At 43.4% G+C, this 20701-nt stretch overlaps 1 protein-coding gene across 1 annotated transcript in view; it reads right to left on the bottom strand.

Annotated features, from left to right (window-relative positions):
• The window catches only part of LOC134157816 (ubiquitin-conjugating enzyme E2 E2), a 210078-nt gene extending 199765 nt beyond the window's left edge, over positions 1–10313 (bottom strand). Inside the window, exons 1-2 of the mRNA XM_062607171.1 lie at positions 10021–10313; positions 5497–5685 (exon numbers count right to left, since the gene is read on the bottom strand). Of these exons, the coding sequence (XP_062463155.1) occupies positions 5497–5672 (176 nt within the window). The 5' untranslated portion in view covers positions 5673–5685; positions 10021–10313. The remainder of the gene's footprint in view (positions 1–5496; positions 5686–10020) is intronic.
• Positions 10314–20701: the final 10388 nt, after the last annotated feature.

Here is a 20701-nt window from a genome sequence, read left to right as displayed (position 1 = left end):
AATTCACCGACTGGACACATAACAATACAGATTTTCAACTATCAGCTTCAGAAGCCAAGGAAAACAATACATTTATTTGTTGAGCTACTATAGCAGCCAAGAATGGTTATACTTCTCTCAATCCAAAGGTCATACTAAGATTTGCTACTTAAGAGGTAACAAGATGCCTGCTGTTTTCAAGGACAGCAATTCAATTCCGTGTCTGAACTGTAATTGTGATATGCAGCAAGTTTCTCAATCTTGACATGTTGGGTAAGAAAGGTTGCTATTTAAGGTGATGCCCTCTGGGTGAGGAAAATTGAAGGACCGGTACAGTGTATGACATATGCTGTAAGCTATTACACCTGTATAGCAGCTAGTCCTAAAAGTATTAACAGAGACTGATGGTGTGTGATGGCATTCTGCCTTCTTGATACCATCTGTTAGCAATGCTTGATACCTGTTAACAATGCTAACAGAAGAGACTCTGTATCTTCAAAACAAAAATCTTAGATACTGATTCAAATCATTTCAGATAGCCTCCATAATCAGCTCACTTTAGAAAGCAATGGTTCAGTTGATACCCTGAAGGGAAGGAATGCCATCCAGAGGGACCTTGACACACTTGTGAGGTGGGCTGATGCCAACCTCATGAAGTTTAACCATGCCAAGTGCAAGATGCTACACCTGGGTCGGAGCAATCCCAGGCACAGCTACAGGTTGGGCAGAGAAAAGATTCAGAGCAGCCCTGTGGAGAAGGACTTGGGGGTGTTGGTTGATGAGAAAATGAACACGGACTGGCTTCAGTGTGCGCTCGCAGCCCAGAAAGCCAACCGTATCCTGGGCTGCATCAAAAGGAGCGTGTCTACCTTGACTTCAGCAAAGCCTTTGACACAGTCTCCCACAGCATCCTCACAGCTAAATTGAGGAAGTGTGGACTGGATGACCAGGTAGTGAGGTGGACTGCGAACTGGCTGAAGGAGAGAAGCCAGAGAGTTGTAGTCTATGGGGCGGAGTCTAGTTGGAGGCCTGTAACTAGTGGAGTGCCTCAAGGGTCAGTACTGGGACCAGTACTATTTAATATATTCATCAATGATTTAGATGAGGGAATTGAGTGTACTATCAGCAAGTTTGCTGATGACACTAAGCTGGGAGGAGTGGCTGACACGCCAGAAGGCTGTGCTGCCATCCAGCGAAAGGACAGGCTGGAGAGTTGGGCAGGGAATAACGGGATGAAATATAACAAGGGAAAGCGTAGAGTCCTGCATCTGGGCAGGAACAACCCCAGGTTCCAGTATAGGTTGGGAAACGACCTGTTAGAGAGCAGTGTAGGGGAGAGGGACCTGGAGGTCCTAGTGGACGACAGGATGACCATGAGCCAACACTGTGCCCTTGTGGCTAAGAAGGCCAATGGCATCCTGGGGTGTATTAGAAGGGCGGTGGTTAGTAGGTCGAGAGAGGTCCTCCTTCCCCTCTACTCTGCCCTGGTGAGACCCCATCTGGAATATTGTGTCCAGTTCTGGGCCCCTCAGTTCAAGAAGGACAGGGAGCTGCTGGAGAGAGTCCAGCGCAGGGCAACCAAGATGATTAAGGGAGTGGAGCATCTCCCTTATGAGGAAAGACTGAGGGAGCTGGGTCTTTATAGTTTAGAGAAGAGGAGACTGAGAGGTGACCTTATAAGTGTCTATAAATATATAAAGGGGGAGTGTCACGAGGATGGAGCCAGGCTCTACTCAGTGGCAAACAATGATAGGACAAGGGGTAATGGGTGCAAACTGGAACACAAGAGGTTCCACTTAAACTTGAGAAGGAACTTCTTCTCAGTGAGGGTGACGGAACACTGGAACAGGCTGCCCAGGGAGGTTGTGGAGTCTCCTTCCCTGGAGACATTCAAAGCCCGCCTGGACACATTCCTGTGTAACGTTATCTAGGTGTTCCTGCTCCGGCAGGGGGATTGGACTAGATGATCTTTTGAGGTCCCTTCCAATCTCTAGCATACTGTGATACTGTGATACTGTGACCAGCAGGTCAAAGGAGGTGATCCTACCCCTCTGCTCTGCTCTTGTGAGACCTCACCTGGAGTATTGTGTGCACTTCTGGTGTCCTCAACATAAAAAGGACATGGACCTTTTGGAACAAGTCCAGAGGAGGCCACGAGGATGATCAGGGGACTGGAGCACCTCCCGTATGAAGACAGGCTGAGGAAGTTGGGGCTGTTCAGCCTGGAGAAGGGAAGGCTGCGTGGAGACCTCATAGCAGCCTTCCAGTATCTGAAGGGGGCCTGTAGGGATGCTGTGGAGGGACTCTTCATTAGGGACTGTAGTGACAGGACAAGGGGTAACGGGTTAAAACTTAAACAGGGGAAGTTTAGATTGGATATAAGAAGGAAATTCTTTCCTGTTAGGGTGGTGAGGCTCTGGAATGGGTTGCCCAGGGAGGTTGTGAATGCTCCATCCCTGGCAGTGTTCAAGACCAGGTTGGATGAGGCCTTGGGTGATATGATTTAGCGTAAGATGTCCCTGCCCATGGCAGGGGGGTTGGAACTTGATGATCTTAAGGTCCTTTTCAACCCTAATTATTCTATGATTCTATATTCATACATAAGACATGGTAGCAGTTTACTTATACACAAAAAGCAAAAGCCAACATGCTGCTAAATCTTGTTTGATATAAAACCTAATGCTACTGAAAATTTTTTAGATCTGACTACATAAACGTACAAACAAAACACAGAGCAGAGGTATTCCAAATATGGATGCACAAATCTTCCTTCTAATCCAAGATATACAGGAGGTATCATACTGTAATACAAAAATACTGTGACTACAGTTCCATATGCATGAAAAAGCTTTCCAAGTGAGAAAACATAACTTCCAAACTCAGGTTAGTCTGCAGCCTGTGACTGGCTCCAGTGCTGTGATAACTTGCTGGTGTTCTGTGCTCTAAACAGGAATTAAGGAATCTTGACCAAAGCCATAACTGCAGTACACTGGTGTTTGTTGTTTTGACTGATTTTAGAAGAGCTGAATCCTTCAACTGTAATGGAGTTATTAAAGGGAATTGCACAGTGAAACTCCTAAGTGAAGATTATTGTGACTTTACAGTAATGCCATACAAACTCACTGAATTCAAAAGCTAGAAAAGGTTGCTAAGCATATATTCAGTCTTTTTTCCATCAGGGCAGCAGAATCACTTCAATTTATTCATATTTTTAAAAGATAACTTTTTTAATCTGGTCAAGAACAACATTCCCATTGAGGAGGTATAGCCTTATTCCTGCACTATTTTTCACTTCTAACGAACAAAATAATAGTATTATTATGAAGATATTTTATACGTAGTTTCTGTAATACTTGTCACAAATCGAGCACTCAGTGCCATTTTTCCTTCCTTTATGTTACTCCTCTCCTTTTTATCTTCTACTTTAATTTCTGATTTTCCTTGAGACATTACTGGTTTTAATTAAAAAGCAAAGAAACAAAGCCTCCACTATGAAAACCTGGCCAGGTTAAGAATGTTTATAGAAACATAATCCCAATTCTAACAAGGTCACAAACTACCGAATACTGAAAAAACAAAAAAACCAAACAACTCACCCCAAAAACCAAAACACACCCCCCCAAAAACAGCCTATGATACTATAAAAAAAAACATTACTACAAAAACTATGTTGCTGTGATCTTTCCAAAGATTTTTTTTTCCCCAAAAATAGTATTTATTGTGCATGTATCTATAGAACTCCTGTAAATCATCTCAGATTTTAAAATGCATAATAAAAGGCTTTCCTTCAATATTAGTACACATGTGAAGCTGGCTTTAGAGTCTAACTGGCAGACGTACTGATGTCAGCAACTGGCATAATTAGTTTCAGCAGAATCATAAGCAGATATGATTAAACTTTAAAAGGTTTAAATAATTTTATCACTGTGAAAAGCATGTTGAAAAAAGCTCTAAGCTTTGAAGATACAAAGCTAAGATTAATAGACCAATTTCTGACATATCATTATTAATTTTTTAATAGGATAGTGTCCACAGGCCCTTGTCAGAATTGTGGCATCATTACATTAGGCTTTGTACAAAATTCAGAACACAGACTCTTTTCTAAAGATGTTAAAAACTCATTTTTATGACCTCTAAAGTCATGACTAGTCCAATATTCCTAATATCTAAAAAGCAACAACAGCAGGACACAGACTGAAAGAGAAGGTGGACAGAAACTTTAACGGCTGTAAGGATTAACTACATCAGGGTTTGAAGTGAAAGTTGTTACGGTCTGGCTTTGGGTTTTTTCCTTTAGTCATAAAAGGAAATAGGGGCAAGCTTTGCTGGCTATCCTGTAAGTAATGACTACATAATCTCCTAATTGTGTCATAGTAGGAATGGGTCTTCAGAGAGCATTTCACTCGGGAGGAAAAAAAAGAAGGCTAGCTCTAAGGAAGGTGTCTGTGGCAGAAGAAAAGCATGACAATGCCTCACTGGAAAGACAGAAGAGATTTCAGAAAAGTATGTAAATGGTAAGGGCAGATTAAAGACTTGAAGATAAAGACTTGAATCCTGAAGAGATGTACAAACATGTTCATATACTGATATTAATGAACTTCTACTATATGCATATGTTATAAATTATGGCAATAGGGCCTCAATGCTTTTTCTTTACTGCAGCACCATAGCAGCACAACACCAATAGTTTCTCTTTTAGTTTACACAACTTTGAATTAGCAAAGAAACAGGATCTGGGAATACTGCATCAGGATCATCTGCAGAACTGGTCTCTCACTGGATTATTTTAGAAGTGTTTAACTTCAGTCACTATAATCCCATTTGAATCCTGTTGCCTAGACTAACATCCCTACACGTACTAATGGAGCAACACTAAGCTGTAAATTCCTTCTGTCTGGTCCAAGCAAGACAGCCATTATCTGGAGATTGATATGATAGCACAGAGTAATTTAATTAGCTATTCTACTAACCCACCTTTCAAGTAGAAAAGAGAAGGAAAAGAAATGGGTATTAAAACAGACCAGAGTTTAAAGTAATGAAACCAACATGCATTTGTTGTTCACTCAAATATTTCTGACCTGACCATCTGGGGAAAGGAAACACAGTACTTTACAGCAATAGGTATCACGGTAGTCCTAACATGCTGAGTTGCTGAACTGTCTGAAATGTTTATGGTTAATTAACTGTAAGTTACACTGACAAGTTTCAACATCAGTCATACATACACATATAGAGATATATTTTATAAGGCTACAAAACTGTCTGAGTTTTACTAGCAATAAAAAAATGTCAGCTTTTATCATGCAAGCTACTATTAAAACCATGTGAAAGAGGCAATCTGTCAAAGAAGGGAAAAAAGCATACAGGTCTCATTATTGTGACCAGTCTTATTAGGCTTTTACACTGACACAGTAGTGTTATAATGAAGCAATAAGAAAATTAATATACTGAATCAAGACATACATCTGATAGCTGAAGAAACAGAAGGGAAAAGAAGACACAAAAAGAACACTGTACCTTTTAGCACTAGTTGACAGTTTAGCAGCTGTTTTGCTTGATATTTTCCCCTCTTTTTTCTTGGGTTGAACCTGCTCCCTTTCTTGTTCCTGCTGAACGCCTTCACGCTGATCTCCATCAGAGCTGCCTCCACTAGTGCTTGGACTATCGTCAACTCTCTGCCCCTCCGTAGACATGGCAGATGCTGCACTGTACAAAAAACAAACCACAAAAGTTAGATTTTTCAGAAGGAACTGTCCAATAGCATTTCTTTACATAGATTCGTGTTTTTGTCTTAATACATAACGCTTGTGTTATAGCACTTCAGTAATTTTAATACTGAATAGTTTTGCCATCGGCATTTTAACAATAATTCAGGAGTTCGTAATTTTAAACTCTATACCAAATTAATATTAAACCCTTATATATATATTAAAATCATGAGTTATTGTAGTTAAGCAGGAAACACAATTCTGCAAGCATAACACCATTCAATATGAATGCTATTTTTCAACTGCTCAGCAATGTCATGAGTTAGCTACCTCATCACTGTGCCGCTGGTTCAAATCTAGCATAGTTTGTTAAAAACTGAGAGCTATTACTGTCTTAAGACTCTCTGTTATCCCATATGAAATAAATCTGTGGGCTCATTCCAAGTCTATAATGTGGGTTTCCACATTACAAAATCCGCATCTTGGCATGCTCAATGGAAACATTCACAGAACCAAAAGGCACTAACACAGGACTGTACTTACTAAAATTGTGCACTTCTAGAGCAGCAAGCATGCTGGAGAGGATGTAACAAAGCTTTTCCTAACAACTTCTGTTCAGGTAACACGAGGCAACAAAGTTGTCAGAGAACAGTGACAAGATATCTTGGTATATTTCAGAAGTCAAGTTAATGCTTTATTTGCATTCTTCTGATAGTAGTTCACTACTTTCATTTCTTCCTTCATTTGAAATAGTGTAACAGTATGCCAACAGATGAGGAATTACAAGCCCACTGTTACAGCTGTCATGACTTCTCAAACCGTTCTAACAAAGGGCAGATGCCCCCGAAAAAACTCCTACTGAATTAGCATATGTGGTGGCAATGACTGCTAGAAAACTACAAAAACAAAAATCCCAACAAACAAATAAGAAACCCAAACCAAACCAGGTGGTCTTTAACTCCAAACCTATAGTTTATATATTGCATTTTATGTATCCTCCCTATAGATTTCAGTAAAAGAATCACTTTCAAAGCAGAGAGGCCCAAACGTTACTTGTTTACACCCACACAATCCCCACATATCCGGGTGGTTTTCCGATCAAATCTGTCTGAATCAAGAATTTGCTGTTTCATACACAGTTTTAAACTACTGTGAACTTCAACTTGCTTTTCCTCTCACCTATGTACACACACCGTCACAATTAACAACGAAACTATTCTCCCTGACTATTACACGTTTTAATACTCTCTCAAGGGAGAATAATGAGACTGCAGGCTCGGATTCAAACATGCTCATTCAGCGGATTAAACAAAGTTCATCTCCCTGCACATACTTATAGGAAGAGACAGCAAAGGAAAAGTAAAGTGACATCAATGCCAGCAGGGTTATGTTGAAAAGGACACTTTTTAAAAAGGCTGTAAGTGTTCTAGTTAAAGCTGCATGTGAAAAAATAAATTAAGTCCTATGCTGCAAAAGCCTTTCCAGGATCTAATTCTATAAACAGTACACACCATGGAGTGGAAGCAGTAATCTTTTCAGGCATTACTGACACAATCCAACTAAATTCAGGAGGAATTAGATCTTTTTTGTGTAATTTACAAGGCTGAACTGAAAAGGAGATCTGGATATATGGCATCCCTTCAACATGTTCAAATTTAAGAGAAACAGCAAATAATATCAAATGGTGTTTTCCTTAATCAGCTTAAGCTACATTTTGGATTTTATTATTAAAAATGATATTTTATAAATCTATTTTATATATAAATTTATATAAATAACTATAAACACAACACTTAGTCTGCTCATTGAAGTAACTGAAATAATGCATAGTTTGCATGCTAATATTAAAGTAAAAAACTGTTCATTCTTAAAGAATGATTTTTCCTAAGGTACATCTACAACATTATTATAATTCTTATATTTACAAAGCTTAATATTCAGATATTAACAACCTGGTTATCAGATTTTAAGATAAGAGTAATAGAAGATTTAGAGGTAATAAACACAAAAGTATCCTATTCTGACAAGTCAAAATATGCATTTAATAACTATAATGCAATTTTGATACCAAGCACCCGTTTTCCTTGCTTCTACATACAGCTAAAATACAATCTCATATTTTTTTAATAACACTTTTGATGGCCTTTATTTACTCTAGATTTCAGTTCTGATCTTTGCCCAATACATCTATTCCTAAAGAGAAAAATTCTCTTCACAATTGTACATAGGCTTTAACACTGTAGACCAGAAAGTTTAAAACATATTTAATAAAGCTTACATGCACAGGACATCCACCATGAATAATCTTGGTTATAAATATTAGTAACACCCAAAAACAACTGTGTTCACTTTGTAAGTTCAGATTACTATCCATCAGCCAAACACTGTAACAGTAGCACAGAGCATATAATTACTCTAACATGTAATGCCAGCATTTACAACAAGAAAATGCTTAAATCTGTCATTTGATGTCTAGATAGTTTCTTGGTTTTCTTTCCCCTCTCTCCCTGTTCCCCTCTCTGACACCCACACAGTTCTTGTCGTGCCCTCTCCTCACAGTATCTGTGATTTTAGGAATTTTGCATAGTTCAAGGGATGCTCAATGTCATGGTAAAAGTGTGTTGTAAAGGGCCTGGAGTTAGACACTTCAAACTTAAAGGACAAACACACAAATAAAAGGATGGGGATGGAGGGGGGTGAAGGAGGAATTACCCGAGGGGATGACGCTGTGAGGAAAACATTTCAATGCCAGGAACACAGAGAAATACAAGATACTCCTTGAACCTGGACAGTCATGCAACTGTCACAAGGAGCGCAAGGAAAGACACACGATGTCCATGTCCCCAGCTGCCAGGCCATTCCACATTCAGACGGGGGTTGCTAACCTCCCTGCTGTGGCAGCGAGAAAAATGAGCAGAGGGGACAGAGGAAGGAGTGAAAGGGGACTTAAAAATCTCTCCTTTAATGTGAGATGATTCAGCAGAGACACAGACTACAAGTGTAACTACAACTATCAGTTCGAAGTGAAGAGTGTCCAAAAGGATCCTGCTTTGGCCCTACATATCTACTGGCACATTCCCCTCCCTCCTCAAGACAAAAACCGAAACAAACAATAATAAGAAAACCCAACTGCAACTACTCCCCCTCCTCAAAGGAAAAAAAAACATCAGTCAGGGACAGAGAGATCCTGGCAATGTGCAGATGGGTCCCAAGGGTGGCAGAGCTAGTGATGATGTCTTTCTAAAGCAGACTGAATTTCCTATAAGCCAAGATAAATGGAATGTTTCTGCAGGGTCCACGAAGAGCAGCAACAGCAGCAGCCGCCTTACTTCATCTTCATTAGAAACCGTAAAGGGTAAAAGGACCAGAACATCATGGGAGGGGACGCAGCAGGAGCCCGGTTTCTGAGAGGGGAAACCGGAGAGACGGGATGGCATCCCCGGGCTGCCACGGCCCCACCATGTCCCCCCCCGCCAGTCGGGGAGACCCATCATGTGGCATCGTGGGGTGCGAGGGCATGGGCACCCCAAACGCCGGGTTTGCGGCGGTCGGGCCAGGGTAAGAATTAGGAGCCAGCCGTGGAGAGGAGGAGGAGACTGCGATAGGAAGACGTCGAGGGCACACGAGGGAAGGGAGGAGGTTGGGCTGCGGGGTTCCCCGGGGCTCTCGGGGGTGAGGAGAGGGGTAGTGTCCCCCCCTCGGGGCTGTAGCCCGGGTAGCCCACCGCGGCGGCTGGAAGGGATGTAGAATGTGGAGTACCCCGGGATGCTCGGTCATGGAGGGCGCGGGGGTGTAGAAAGTACCCAGCGCCGGAACGACCCCGGGCCGCAGCGAGTGCCCGCGGAGCGGGGCCGGGGGTAGCGGCGGCGGTCGCTGGTCCCGCCCGCAGCGGGCAAGCAGGACAAATGGACACGGAAGAGTTGTTGAAGGAGTGGGAGGGGTGCTGAGGAGCAATGGAGGCTGAAGCGGTGACCGGAGGATGGATGGATGGAGGGAGAGATGGATGGAGCCGAGGGAAGCGGTGGCAGAGATGCAGGGGTGGCTGGGGGCGGGCGGGACTGTTGCTGAGAAGGGGCTTGGCCAGAGGTTACAAGGGAGAGAGAGGGACCAGGAAGCGTCGGGGGGGGGGGGGGGGGGGGGGTGCGGAGGGGGGAGGGGAGAGGAAAGATGAAGGTAGAAACTGAGGGTCGCAGCTAAACGGGAAAGAGGGGAGAGCGCCGTGCGGGAGCGATGGCGAGGGACGGGGCGGGGGGAGGGGACCTCAGCCGGGCAGAGGTGTGCCTCGGGAGAGACCGGGGAGGGAAAGCGGCGGGGTTGGGGGGTCCGCTGCTACCTGCAGGCGAGCGCAGGTCTCTGTCTCTCCGTCTCTCTCGCTGGTGCCGGACACAGGCTGCGGGACGATCCGACGGGGGTCGCCCCGACTCCGGCCGGGCGCGGGGCTGGAAAGGGGCCGCAGCCGCTCACTGAGTCATGAACCCGCTCCCCCGCGCTCCTCGCCCTCTTCTTCCTCCCTCCGCGCCTCCCTCGCAGCAGCAGCGGCAGCCGCTGACTGACTACCTCCAGCCCCCGCTGCCCGGACAGAAGTGAAGCCGCTGACGCGCGCGTCCCCGTCCCCGTCGTCGCCGCCTCCGCGCGCGCGCGCGCGCGCCCCCGCCCGGCCAGCGCTGTGCGCGCGCCCGCCAGCGAACCAATTAGCCCGGGCTCCCGCGGCCCGCCGAGGGAGGGGCGGGATGGGAGCGCGCGCGCGCGCGTTCTTTCGCGAGGGGGCGGAGGGGGGGAGGGGGTGTGATGGAAATGGGTCTCGGGTGCGCGTCCGCGGGGGCCGGAGGAGGGGCGGGAGCCGGCAGCGGGAGCGCGCGTTAAAGGGAAGCACACCGGGCCGGGGGGGGGGGGGGGAGCGGGGCTGAGGAGGCGTGAGGGCATGGGGCAGCCCCAGCCGGGCGGGGGGAAGGCCGGTCTGGGTTCCCGATTCGCTCCCGGGCCGCGGCCTGTCATCCGCCGCACCGCGCCGCATGTGAAAGTTCAGGGGTGGCGGGGTTGGGGGGGCGGGGGGCAGGGAAGAGCAGCGGGGCCCGGTATCAACTTTCTTTGCTGTTCTGGTCTTTTTCTGGTTCTTTGTTCCCTCGGCCGGGTCCTGCCCGCACCTCCCCGCGGCCTTTGTCTCAGCGAAGCCACCGCGTCCCTCGGCTGGTGGGGCTGGGGACGGGCCGGGTGCCCCGGGAGCAGCGAGGGGTGCCGGCAGCTGCCGCTGGTGCTGCCTGACGGAGGCCGGTGCTTTGGGGTCGTAGTTCGGTGCTCATCGCGGTAGTTTCGACCGCAGGGCTGCTGCGTCGTGATGGCACAAACAGCTCCCTGCCACCAGCGACGGCCGGGTGACGTGCCCCATCCCGGTTGGAGATGGGTGTCCTAGCGTGATTGTAGTCGGTAAATGAATTTCCCCTCCCACACAGGTAGGCATTACATCCGTGGCAAGCAGCACAATAAGGAATGGGAGAGGCCAAGGCAGAACCACACTTAAAATGTTACGTATTTAGTATGAATAGCATTAACCTGGCATAAAACAAGCCTCTAATAGAGCTGGCTGTGTTGGCCTAACTGAAATACTTCTGCCCCTGTGCTGACCCTGCTGCTTTAATCTTTATGTAATATGCTTAGCTACATTATGTAAACTGTTATCACCTCAAACGTTTCTTCATCTGACAGGGAAATATACTAGGCAAGTGTAAAGGGGGTAATGGCAGGTCAAAACGTTTTTCCCCTCTTAACTAGAAAGAGTTAAACAATAAAATGTGTTCTTGCCATTCCTCATGTACAAGGAAAAGTTTCTCCCTGCTTGAGCTGTGAAGTATTGTACTTTTACTGACTCAGGGTTATAGTGTAGGTGGAGTCCATGCTACCAAACATGCAGAAATTGGGAACTTAAAGCTCTGCTGAGATACTTAAGGATTAGAGATATTATTGGCACCTGCTCTCAAGTTATACCCAGACAACAGAAGTGATTTTTGCAATTTTCGTGTACATAAAATTAATCTTTGAGTAATTGAGTTGTTTTGAAATAGCTTATGTATTTATTCCTATTTATTTGTTAAATAATCTCAGTGAGGTTTTTACATATACTTAAAACTACTGCAGTCAGCTAGTTTGTCCTATTTCATGTGTGTTTGCAAGGTGTTTTCCTGCTTCAGATTAACTCATGGAGAAGAGCTCCTGATGTCACCTAGGTGGGTTTCTATCAGCTAGCATGCATTGACTTCTCACAAGGACTAAGTAATTAACAGAATATGATGCATAAAAAATCCTTCAAAGAATGCAGATCTCTCATGATTAATGCTTCTCATTGCACTGAAAGGCTGCTGGCTGCACTGTGAGCTCTTGACATCATGGCCCTCTCCTTTCAGTCATTCCAAAACGCACCTCGTGAAAGCCATCTAGGAAGCAAGGAAATTCACTTTCTAAATCAATCTTCTGCTATATTTCCTTAATGTTGCTCTGATTACTTAAAGGTGCCTTAACACAGGCATAAATTTTCCTTTCTGAATACCCTATTGAAAATCCTTAGCCTGTGTCAGGACTTCAGTGACAATTGGATGTGCTTCATTATAGATCTTTTCTGCTAGGATCTGCAGGAAACACAGAGAGAAGCTCAGTGAAAAGCCTAATTCAGGCAGGAGTTAGGCCTTAGAGTGTCCCAGAATCTAGGTCATAAATTCCTGGTGCCAAAAAAAATCAAGGGAGTGCTGAAGTGTTCCAGCATCAAGTGAAGGGTTTGAGTCATCAGGAGTCAGGCCCTGATTTTTCTTCTGGTGTGTAACCTCTGGCCCAAAGCCCTAAATGCTAGGGCTTAAATTAAGGACAAATAAAGTAGCGAGAAGGTCTGTACTACCTTGTGAATCGAACGTGCACACTGAGGTGTGCCCTGTGATTTTAAAAGCAGAGGTTTTGAATGAGCCTGATCTGTGCAGTGTAAAGGGAATAGTGCAGGGTAGTCACCTGCTCCCACTTTCATCCTTTTGAGCTTTCAATGTAACATGTTTGGTCCTTTCATGTTAAAGGTTGCATAATACTCTGTTATTCAAAATCCTTTGGAAGACTTTTGTAACTTGGGATCATACAGGGTGAAATCCTGGCCCTTTTGAAGTGAGTGACAATACTAAAATGTTGGATTTCACCTATGCTGGAGTGCTAGGGCACACATATTGCACCTTTTTTGCTTAGTTTCATAAGGTGTCTAAAAGCTGATGCTATTTACAACACTGGACACATACAACAAAACCGTGAGTTCTTCAGTCTCACAGAAGCTTCCTCACCAGAGTTTGGCTCACCTGGCAAAGACGGTCATGATTTAAGACTGTTACAGTTAGGGACACTTCTGATAAGGACTCTTGATTTAGAGTGTTACAAGGACAGATATGTCAATCAAAATCCATGAAGTTGGAGAAGCCTGAGCCAAGTTTCCATTTAGGAGTGTTTAATTTGAAGAAGTATTGGATCAATTTAGATTTTTAGACTTATTTAGCTGTACTGAGATCTCATTTATGACAAGTTTCATCCTTTTCTGTTCAGTTAAAAAAGAGGGAAATTAAATTACAAGTTACTGTTACACGTCAAAATAAGAAATCTGAAAACGCAACTTTGAGGTTTCTTCTGCCTCTGTTTATGAATTATTTTTCATTCCCATTTAAAAGGACATGTCATCATAATATTGCTATTTAAGTTGTTAAATGAACATTGTCGTCAAGTTATAACTGATAAAAAGGGATTGGTTTTCTGAGGTGGAAAAGAGGAATTACCTCAACTGCGATACAGCGAAAATGTAGCACTATCTCTCTTGTGACAGCGTATCTCACTTTCAAAACTTTAATATTTTATATAAAAAATGAGATGGAACTATTCAGTTGTCCATGACGTGCCCTGTTGTTCCATCAGTCTCTTTCAAACAAATCCTAATGAACCAGATCATTTCATCCACCAAAACTATCACCAGCAGAGGATTGGAGGAATGGGGACAAAGGTTTCTTTATTCATTCTTTACCTGATCCCACTTCTCAGCTCTGCAGGAGCTGTCCCAGCTTGTGCTGTTCCCCCCATTTCTTTCCTGCTGAGCCTTGGGCCCCATGGGGCTGTTCAGAGAGCAAACAGCAGGCAACTCTCAGTGACGGGCCCTCACTTTCCCTGTCTTGTCTTCCATCCTGAGCTGAAGTGGGGGCACAAGATGGCATGAGTCTGCTGTAGCTTTGTGCTGTTATATGATTCTTCTCCCATTGATGGCTTTCCTTATATTCCTCTGGTGGCACAAAGCCATCAGGATAGTCCGGTGGATCTGGGCTGTTCTCTATTCTTTTGCCCTCTCTGTTAGTTCTCTTTTTCCTATTTGTAGATAGTTTATTCTCACACTGCCTCAAATTTTTTTTTCTTACGATCTTGTTTTGCTTTTGTTGCCACTTGGATGAATCCCACTCTGGATATTGGCAAATGTAAACGAAATTCAGAGGTACCCTGATCACTGAGGCACCAGCTGTGTCTGAAAATACAGCATTTGAATGATTCAGCGTTCAGGATTCTCCATTTTTGTGTTGCCACTATCAGCATTTAGAATGAAGTGGAGTAGCAAGGAAGGTGTCTGCAGCAGAAATGTCATTCGAATTTTCAGCTAGTTGCATATGTCCTCATCCTTTAGAAATTACTTCCTAAATCAAAGAAGACACAATTGAATCCTGAGCGCCAGGTAAGCCTATTACTCAGACAGTGTCTTGGCAGAAATCTGTTTAAAGTATTTTCATGGCATTCTGGAGTAAAATTATTGTGTGGGCACAGAGACAAGTTATTACTAGCGTGATTTCTTTATTTTCTCCACAATAGCGTAAACCCCCAAATCATTAGAATTTATTCACCCTATTTTTTTCAAGCCATTAAATATGAAAAGAGTTGGAAATTGTGAGGCAAACAGCATTTAAGATCTCTTTTACTCTAACCTGAAACCCTAAGAATTCGCAGCTCCTCCTCCTGCCCTTTGCTCAGGAGCAGAACAGCTCCCACTGTCATTCATCTGGAACCAGAAGAAACAACTGGGACAATAACCACCTGGCATCAGAGATGCCGATGTCTCAGCCTCTTTGCTATCCAGGTTTGTAAAGAATAAACATAAAACATATTAGGGATGGGTGGGAGGGAGGTAGTAACTTGCTTCCGCATCCTTAGTGAAAGCTTGCCTTTTTATTTAAGATAGGGAGCAAGTCAGTGCTTGGTGTCCAGAACAGAGGTTTGTTCCTATGTGCTGGTTTAGAGGCCAACTTAAGATAATTGCACAGGATAATTCTCTGATAGTTTCTAGACAGAAATCGTTGACAACTGAATCCTAGACTAAGCCACTGATTTCAAAATCTCATCTTGTATGTACTGAAGGGAAACACATTTATTTCCAAAACCATTGTAATGCAATGACCTGTAATTGGAAGAATTCCCTGCATTGCCTGTCTTAATTCATCACCATATATGGGAGAGAATGTTGAAAAGGAAAGATAGGTTAGAAAAGGAAAGTGGGGGTTTTTAGGTGTTATCTTCACATGCTCTTCAGCACCTCCGTATTCCTATTATTTTCTGTTGGTTTCATAACTTCTTAATTCACATAATCAGAGTTTTCTGATTAAAGATGGGTAAAATTCTGAGTATCTCGTGTGGCTCTGTGGGGAAAATTACATCTTTACACAGAAAGAGAAGCCGTGGGCACCCATGTTCCCTTTTAACAAAGTTCCAGAAGAATGTGGGCTCATGTCCTCTATGATTAATGCATGATTTATGCACACTTAAGGAGCAGGCTTGTGCATCCACCACAGCAAACCAAACCCCGTACATCAGGCTTCTTCAGTCCTTTCAATGGGAATAATGAAATAAATTTCAGGAACCCAAGGGACCACAGTCAGTCTGAAATGGGTTGTCTGCCTTGTACTGAGTAGGAGCTACCCACATGTTCTCTGCAGGGGTTTACCCCAGTGAAATGGAAGTCCTCTGCAGCAGTATGTCAGACTAGTCATGTTTTTCACTCCTTTCCTGAAGATCCTAGCCAAAGAGCCTGATCTAGACTGTTCTTAGAAGGGATAAAGGGGAATGTCTGCAGTTTGATAAACCTAAACAATCCCTTCTGCTTTCTGCAACCTTTTACCCAACTAGTGCCAATATGGCAGCCAGCAGTGGCTAAATCCAAGGACAGAGGATTAGAAAACCAAACATCTTTTGTCTTGTCCTTGATGGTAACTTTTGCAGGGAATAAATGGCATCTTTTGCTTATGGGTCTAGGCAGAACCTGACAGATTCCTGTCTGCTCTTCCCTAGCTCCTTCTGCAGAACCTCAGGGAGCAGGAAGCAGAACCACTAGTGCTCATCTTCCTCACCTCAAAGAAATTAAGCAGGCAAGCAGCGGAAGCAGCAACTTCAGGGAAGGGTCACACTCTCTTAATCCCACTGGAACTGTTCCTGAGGCTGCAAAGTCATGGGGAGAGCACAGGTGAAGCATACACTTCATTTAATAAAGCTGCAAGGCACAGCTTCCTATGTAACCAGACTTTTTTCCAAGTATCCAAACCACAGTTCAGAGTCCTGAGCAGCACAAGTGGGCTCTTGGCTCTTAATCTTATCATAATGAGTGTTTTAAGGGATTTTGCTTAACCTGATGACTAAGTTCAGAGCCTATGGAGGTGTATTTATTCCTGTTTATATCCACATAGACCCTTATTCTGACCAGCTTTGCATTTTACATAGCCATTTCTACCTCTGTAAAGTGGATACTTCTTGCATTTCACATTAATTTGGAAAAGTGGAAAGTAATTAGAGAATCCAGCACACAGTTTCTGTTTGAAATGTTTCTTTGTCGCAATTTCCTGTGTTCAGCAGAGTTCTTTGAACTGGAGGAACCCACAGCATAGGCATAGCTGAGGACTGGTGGTCTCTCTGTTGCAGTTTCTAAGTATTGATGCTGTACTGGCTAGTGAACCTTACAATTCTTGGGGAAGGCCTTGCATTTCAAGTGAAGTACATTAACAGAGTTATATATTTAGACAGTGGAGGTCCACAAATATTTGCCTAATAAGCCACTTAACCTAGTCATTAAGAAGTGTCAAGGAGAGAGATGACACAGCACAATGTCTTCCACAAATATAAGTACCTATCTCTGGTTGGGGCTTCTAGCTACAGGGTTCCTAGATCCATCTCCTGGATCTAGCAGAAGACCCTTGCCCCTTCAATCTGGTGATGGAAGCATCACTGATAATGTGGGAAATGGAAATTTAATTGTCTGCTGACTCAAAGGATGAAACCACACAGTTTATAACTCCCAGAGTGTGTCCTAACCACTACAGCATTTTGGTACTTGGCTTATTTGTTCTCTCTCATTGCGTCTCTTCTTCTCTCTAAAAAAATACCCGTGTCTGCACTGGATTGGAACTGCAAACGTGAGAGGACTAACAAACAGGCTAAAAGTCATCCTCTATCTTTTGATCTTTCACTCTTTTAATATTTAATAATCCCGTTCAAAATGGAACAGCATTAGCAAGAGAAATTAAGAAGTCCCCTGTCCCTGTTTTCAAGACAGGAACCTGAGATAACGTGTCCCTTAAGGAAAACAGGTGGTTTGTGGCTGAGTTTCTGACATCCTCAGTGAAAAGTCTGACTGCCTCTCATTCGGATTAAGTGTTTGGTGAAGGTGAGAGCACTTGCTCTGCTAGGCCAACATCTGCAGGAAAGATAGCAGGATCCTTAGCTTGCACATCATCATTCTCAGGGTCACAAATAGGTGTTAAATTGTTCAGTGACATAAAGACTTTGGGTTTCCTCTTGCGAGACCAAAGACATGACTTAAAAACAGAAACCACAATCCACCATTACCTGGAAAAGTACATTAAAGTCACAAAATGCATGCTACTGATTCAAACATGCCTTGCGGCTGTGTGCTGATGCAGCAGTGAGATTTTCAAGCATCCAGTTTGGACCGAGTGGGACTAACAGACCTGACCTGACAGGTGAATGGTCAGTCTCAATGAAGACATCCTTGTTCAGAAATTCATGCAGTACTGAGTACTGTGCTGCCCTGGGCATCAGGCACCTCCCTGGGGATGGGGAGCTGGAGGCTGGTTCTGCTGTGGTATGGCTGGGGCAGGGGCTGACATGGGGCCCTGGGCCCTTGGTAAGGTGGGGGAATCTCCAGGAAAAGCCAAACAAGGAACGTTGGGCTAGTGAGTGTCTTCATGGCCCTGACACTGTGTCAGTGGTAACTGCTTTCAACAACCATTGCTAAAGAGCATTTTATTTTCACTATTAACACGCAAGGACTGTAATTCTGAATATCACCATTTCTAAAGTTCTTAACTTTAGTTTTCATGTAGTTATGTATAGAGAAATCCTGTTTTTCAGATAAGAACTATTATCTTGGGGGGAAAAAAAAAAAAAGGCTGTTTGGGAAAAGCAGAAATCAGTCACTCCCAGGAATGCCCACTAACTCAGCTACATGATTATTGTATTCCACAATCAGCCAGACAGAGTTTATTATTCCTTTGAGACAATGGAAGATGTAATTTGGTTTTGGGAGAGTTTCAACAATATCTTTTCACTCCTGCGTGCTGGCAGCTTGGACTGCACTGTGTCACTAAACCTGAGTTCCCGGTTGCTTGCTACATCTCCGACAAGGTGAAATGCCACAAAGCTGTGAGTGGCACAGCCGCCTCAGCATCTGCTCTCACAGCCCACAGATCTGAAACAGTGGGTCAGAAATTGGCTGGCAATTTAAATATAATGGTCTGGCCATTACTGGTAGTTAAAAACCCATTGGTGAGAGCCCAGAAGGTAAGGGAGGCATGTGAAACATACACAGGTTTCCTCTCACCTGGGTGGACTAGGATAAGCTTAGTCATTTTCTTTTTTTCATGTGGACCTACTTCAAACTCCTTTGAAATCAGTGGAAACGGTCCCAGTGACATTAATGGACTTTGGATCAAATCCTAATTGCCACTATAAAACCTTTTTATTGATGCCATGCATTATTTGCTATGTATGTATTTTAATAAAGTGGTCCTGAATGTACCATAGGGAATGTGCTCCTTAAAATGGATATCTTGTTCAAAACACTAACAAGTGTAAGCCCTGTGACAAGAAAAAATGTTTTTACTTTATATCTGAAGGAATGCTTAAAGCACTATCCAATTTTGTAGGGAAAATAGAGAACTTTGTGCAAACTGTGCAAAAGTCTGTGGGTTTCTTTTGGGCGAACCTCACATAAGCATTTTCTTTATTCTAATTCATAACAGTTTGTTACCTCAACTATGGTCTGAAACTCAAAATGCAAACCAAAACTAAGAAGCATCAAATCTTGGGTGATCTGGTTTCATGTACATTACATAGTTTGGTCACCAAACCAGATCTATAGGCAAGTTTGCTCAAAACAGTATCTAGATTAATTCAAGAGTTCAAGAATGTCATAGTAAGGCTTTTTTTAAAAATGGGCTAAGCTTTAAACTTACATTGAATCTCTAAACCAGCCTAGTTTCATGTGATTTCAGAGTTTGTTATGAGTGTCTTGAAGCAAGAATGGTCTTTTCTGGTAAAACTTAGAATATAAAGCAAAGAGAGCTAAGCTGGCTTGTGTAACTACACAAGCTGAGCAACTTTTCCTCAGTTGCCTTTTCACAAAATATACAGAATAGTCACACAGACATCAAAAAGCCCAGACCCTCTGATAGTTTTATAGATTTATGAGTCCTTCAGGTCGAGATGCAAAATGTAACTTTATAAAGCTTCAGTGAATACTACAAGAGCTTTCATTTTCCACAGCATTGCTGTAAAGGTGAATTGTGATACCATTTTTTCACTCCAGGAATAGAAGGAAACATACATCTGAGATCTCACATTGCAGCTGCATTCTTGGTAGCAACAAGTACAATTTTAAAAATTATATGGGAAGACAGGGATCCTCAGTAAGCTGCAAATGATTATTATCACAGTTTCAGATTAAGCTGTTACTTTCTGTTTGGTTATTGGGTTTTTTTTTGTGTTCTTCTCCACAGGGAAATCCCCATAAATATATTGGCATGCAGCTAATGGCAGATTAAGATTCAGTGGCTGAAGCAATTAATGCCCCCAACCCTGCTGTCTTCCCAAGGCATCTGCCCTGTGGCAGGCCTGGCTGAACGGCTCGTGAATCAGCTCCTGAAACCTACAGTTTAGCACAAACCAAAATCAATGTTGGTTTACCTTAATAGGCCAAGCTGTAACTGTGGTGGTTTAGAGCTGATTCATGAGCGGTTCAGCTCCCCCCTGTTAGGAGATGGCAACCTCTGGGAGAAGTCTGGTAACCTCTGTAAGGATCCCTGAGCAAAGAGTAGCCAGCACTTCAACCCCTTCAGTTTAGTTTGCCACCATTTACCACAAGCTGTAGATCTTTAGCTATCACATTCATTTAGGTGGAATCAAGATTAGGACCTGTGTTTCCCACTGCTCGTAACAGAGATTTATGGCTGCATGCTCTAATGTGTTATCCCAGGGGGCCTCAGTTCAGATGAGCATCTAGCATTGAATCTCACGGGCAAAGGTAGTATTAATCAAGAACCAACCAACCAACTTTACTATCATACAACCAACTTTTCCATCAGTAAAAATGGGAAAAATTATTATGGAAAAGATGTATTTCAAAACAATAACCAGTCAACAAACAAACAAATTGCTTGCTAGATATTGCCCTTCTTCATGAGTGCCTGGCAGGTCTCATGCAAAGGTCTGTTACCTTTGTCCACAGTGGATATCTCAGTGTTTCAGATGAAGCCTATTTCTGTTTTCTTTTTATTGCCAGTCTTCTGTGTCAATCCAATGGGTTCAATCCAATAGTTTTTGAAATCTGTGTCCAAACTCCACTTCTTTCACAGTTTATGTTCTAAAGCCCCATGCTAGTGTACAGCTTCATGGTACCAAGAGCATCCAGGGAAGGGCATGTGCCTCAGCAAAACCTTGCTCTTCTTTTGCTTGCAGTCTTTCAG

Source organism: Pezoporus occidentalis, unplaced genomic scaffold (genome assembly GCF_034315485.1).
Source record: "Pezoporus occidentalis ecotype Australia unplaced genomic scaffold, CSIRO_AGI_Poc_V1 ctg120, whole genome shotgun sequence".
NCBI lineage: Eukaryota > Metazoa > Chordata > Aves > Psittaciformes > Psittacidae > Pezoporus > Pezoporus occidentalis.
This window is presented reverse-complemented; position numbering and strand designations above follow the sequence as displayed.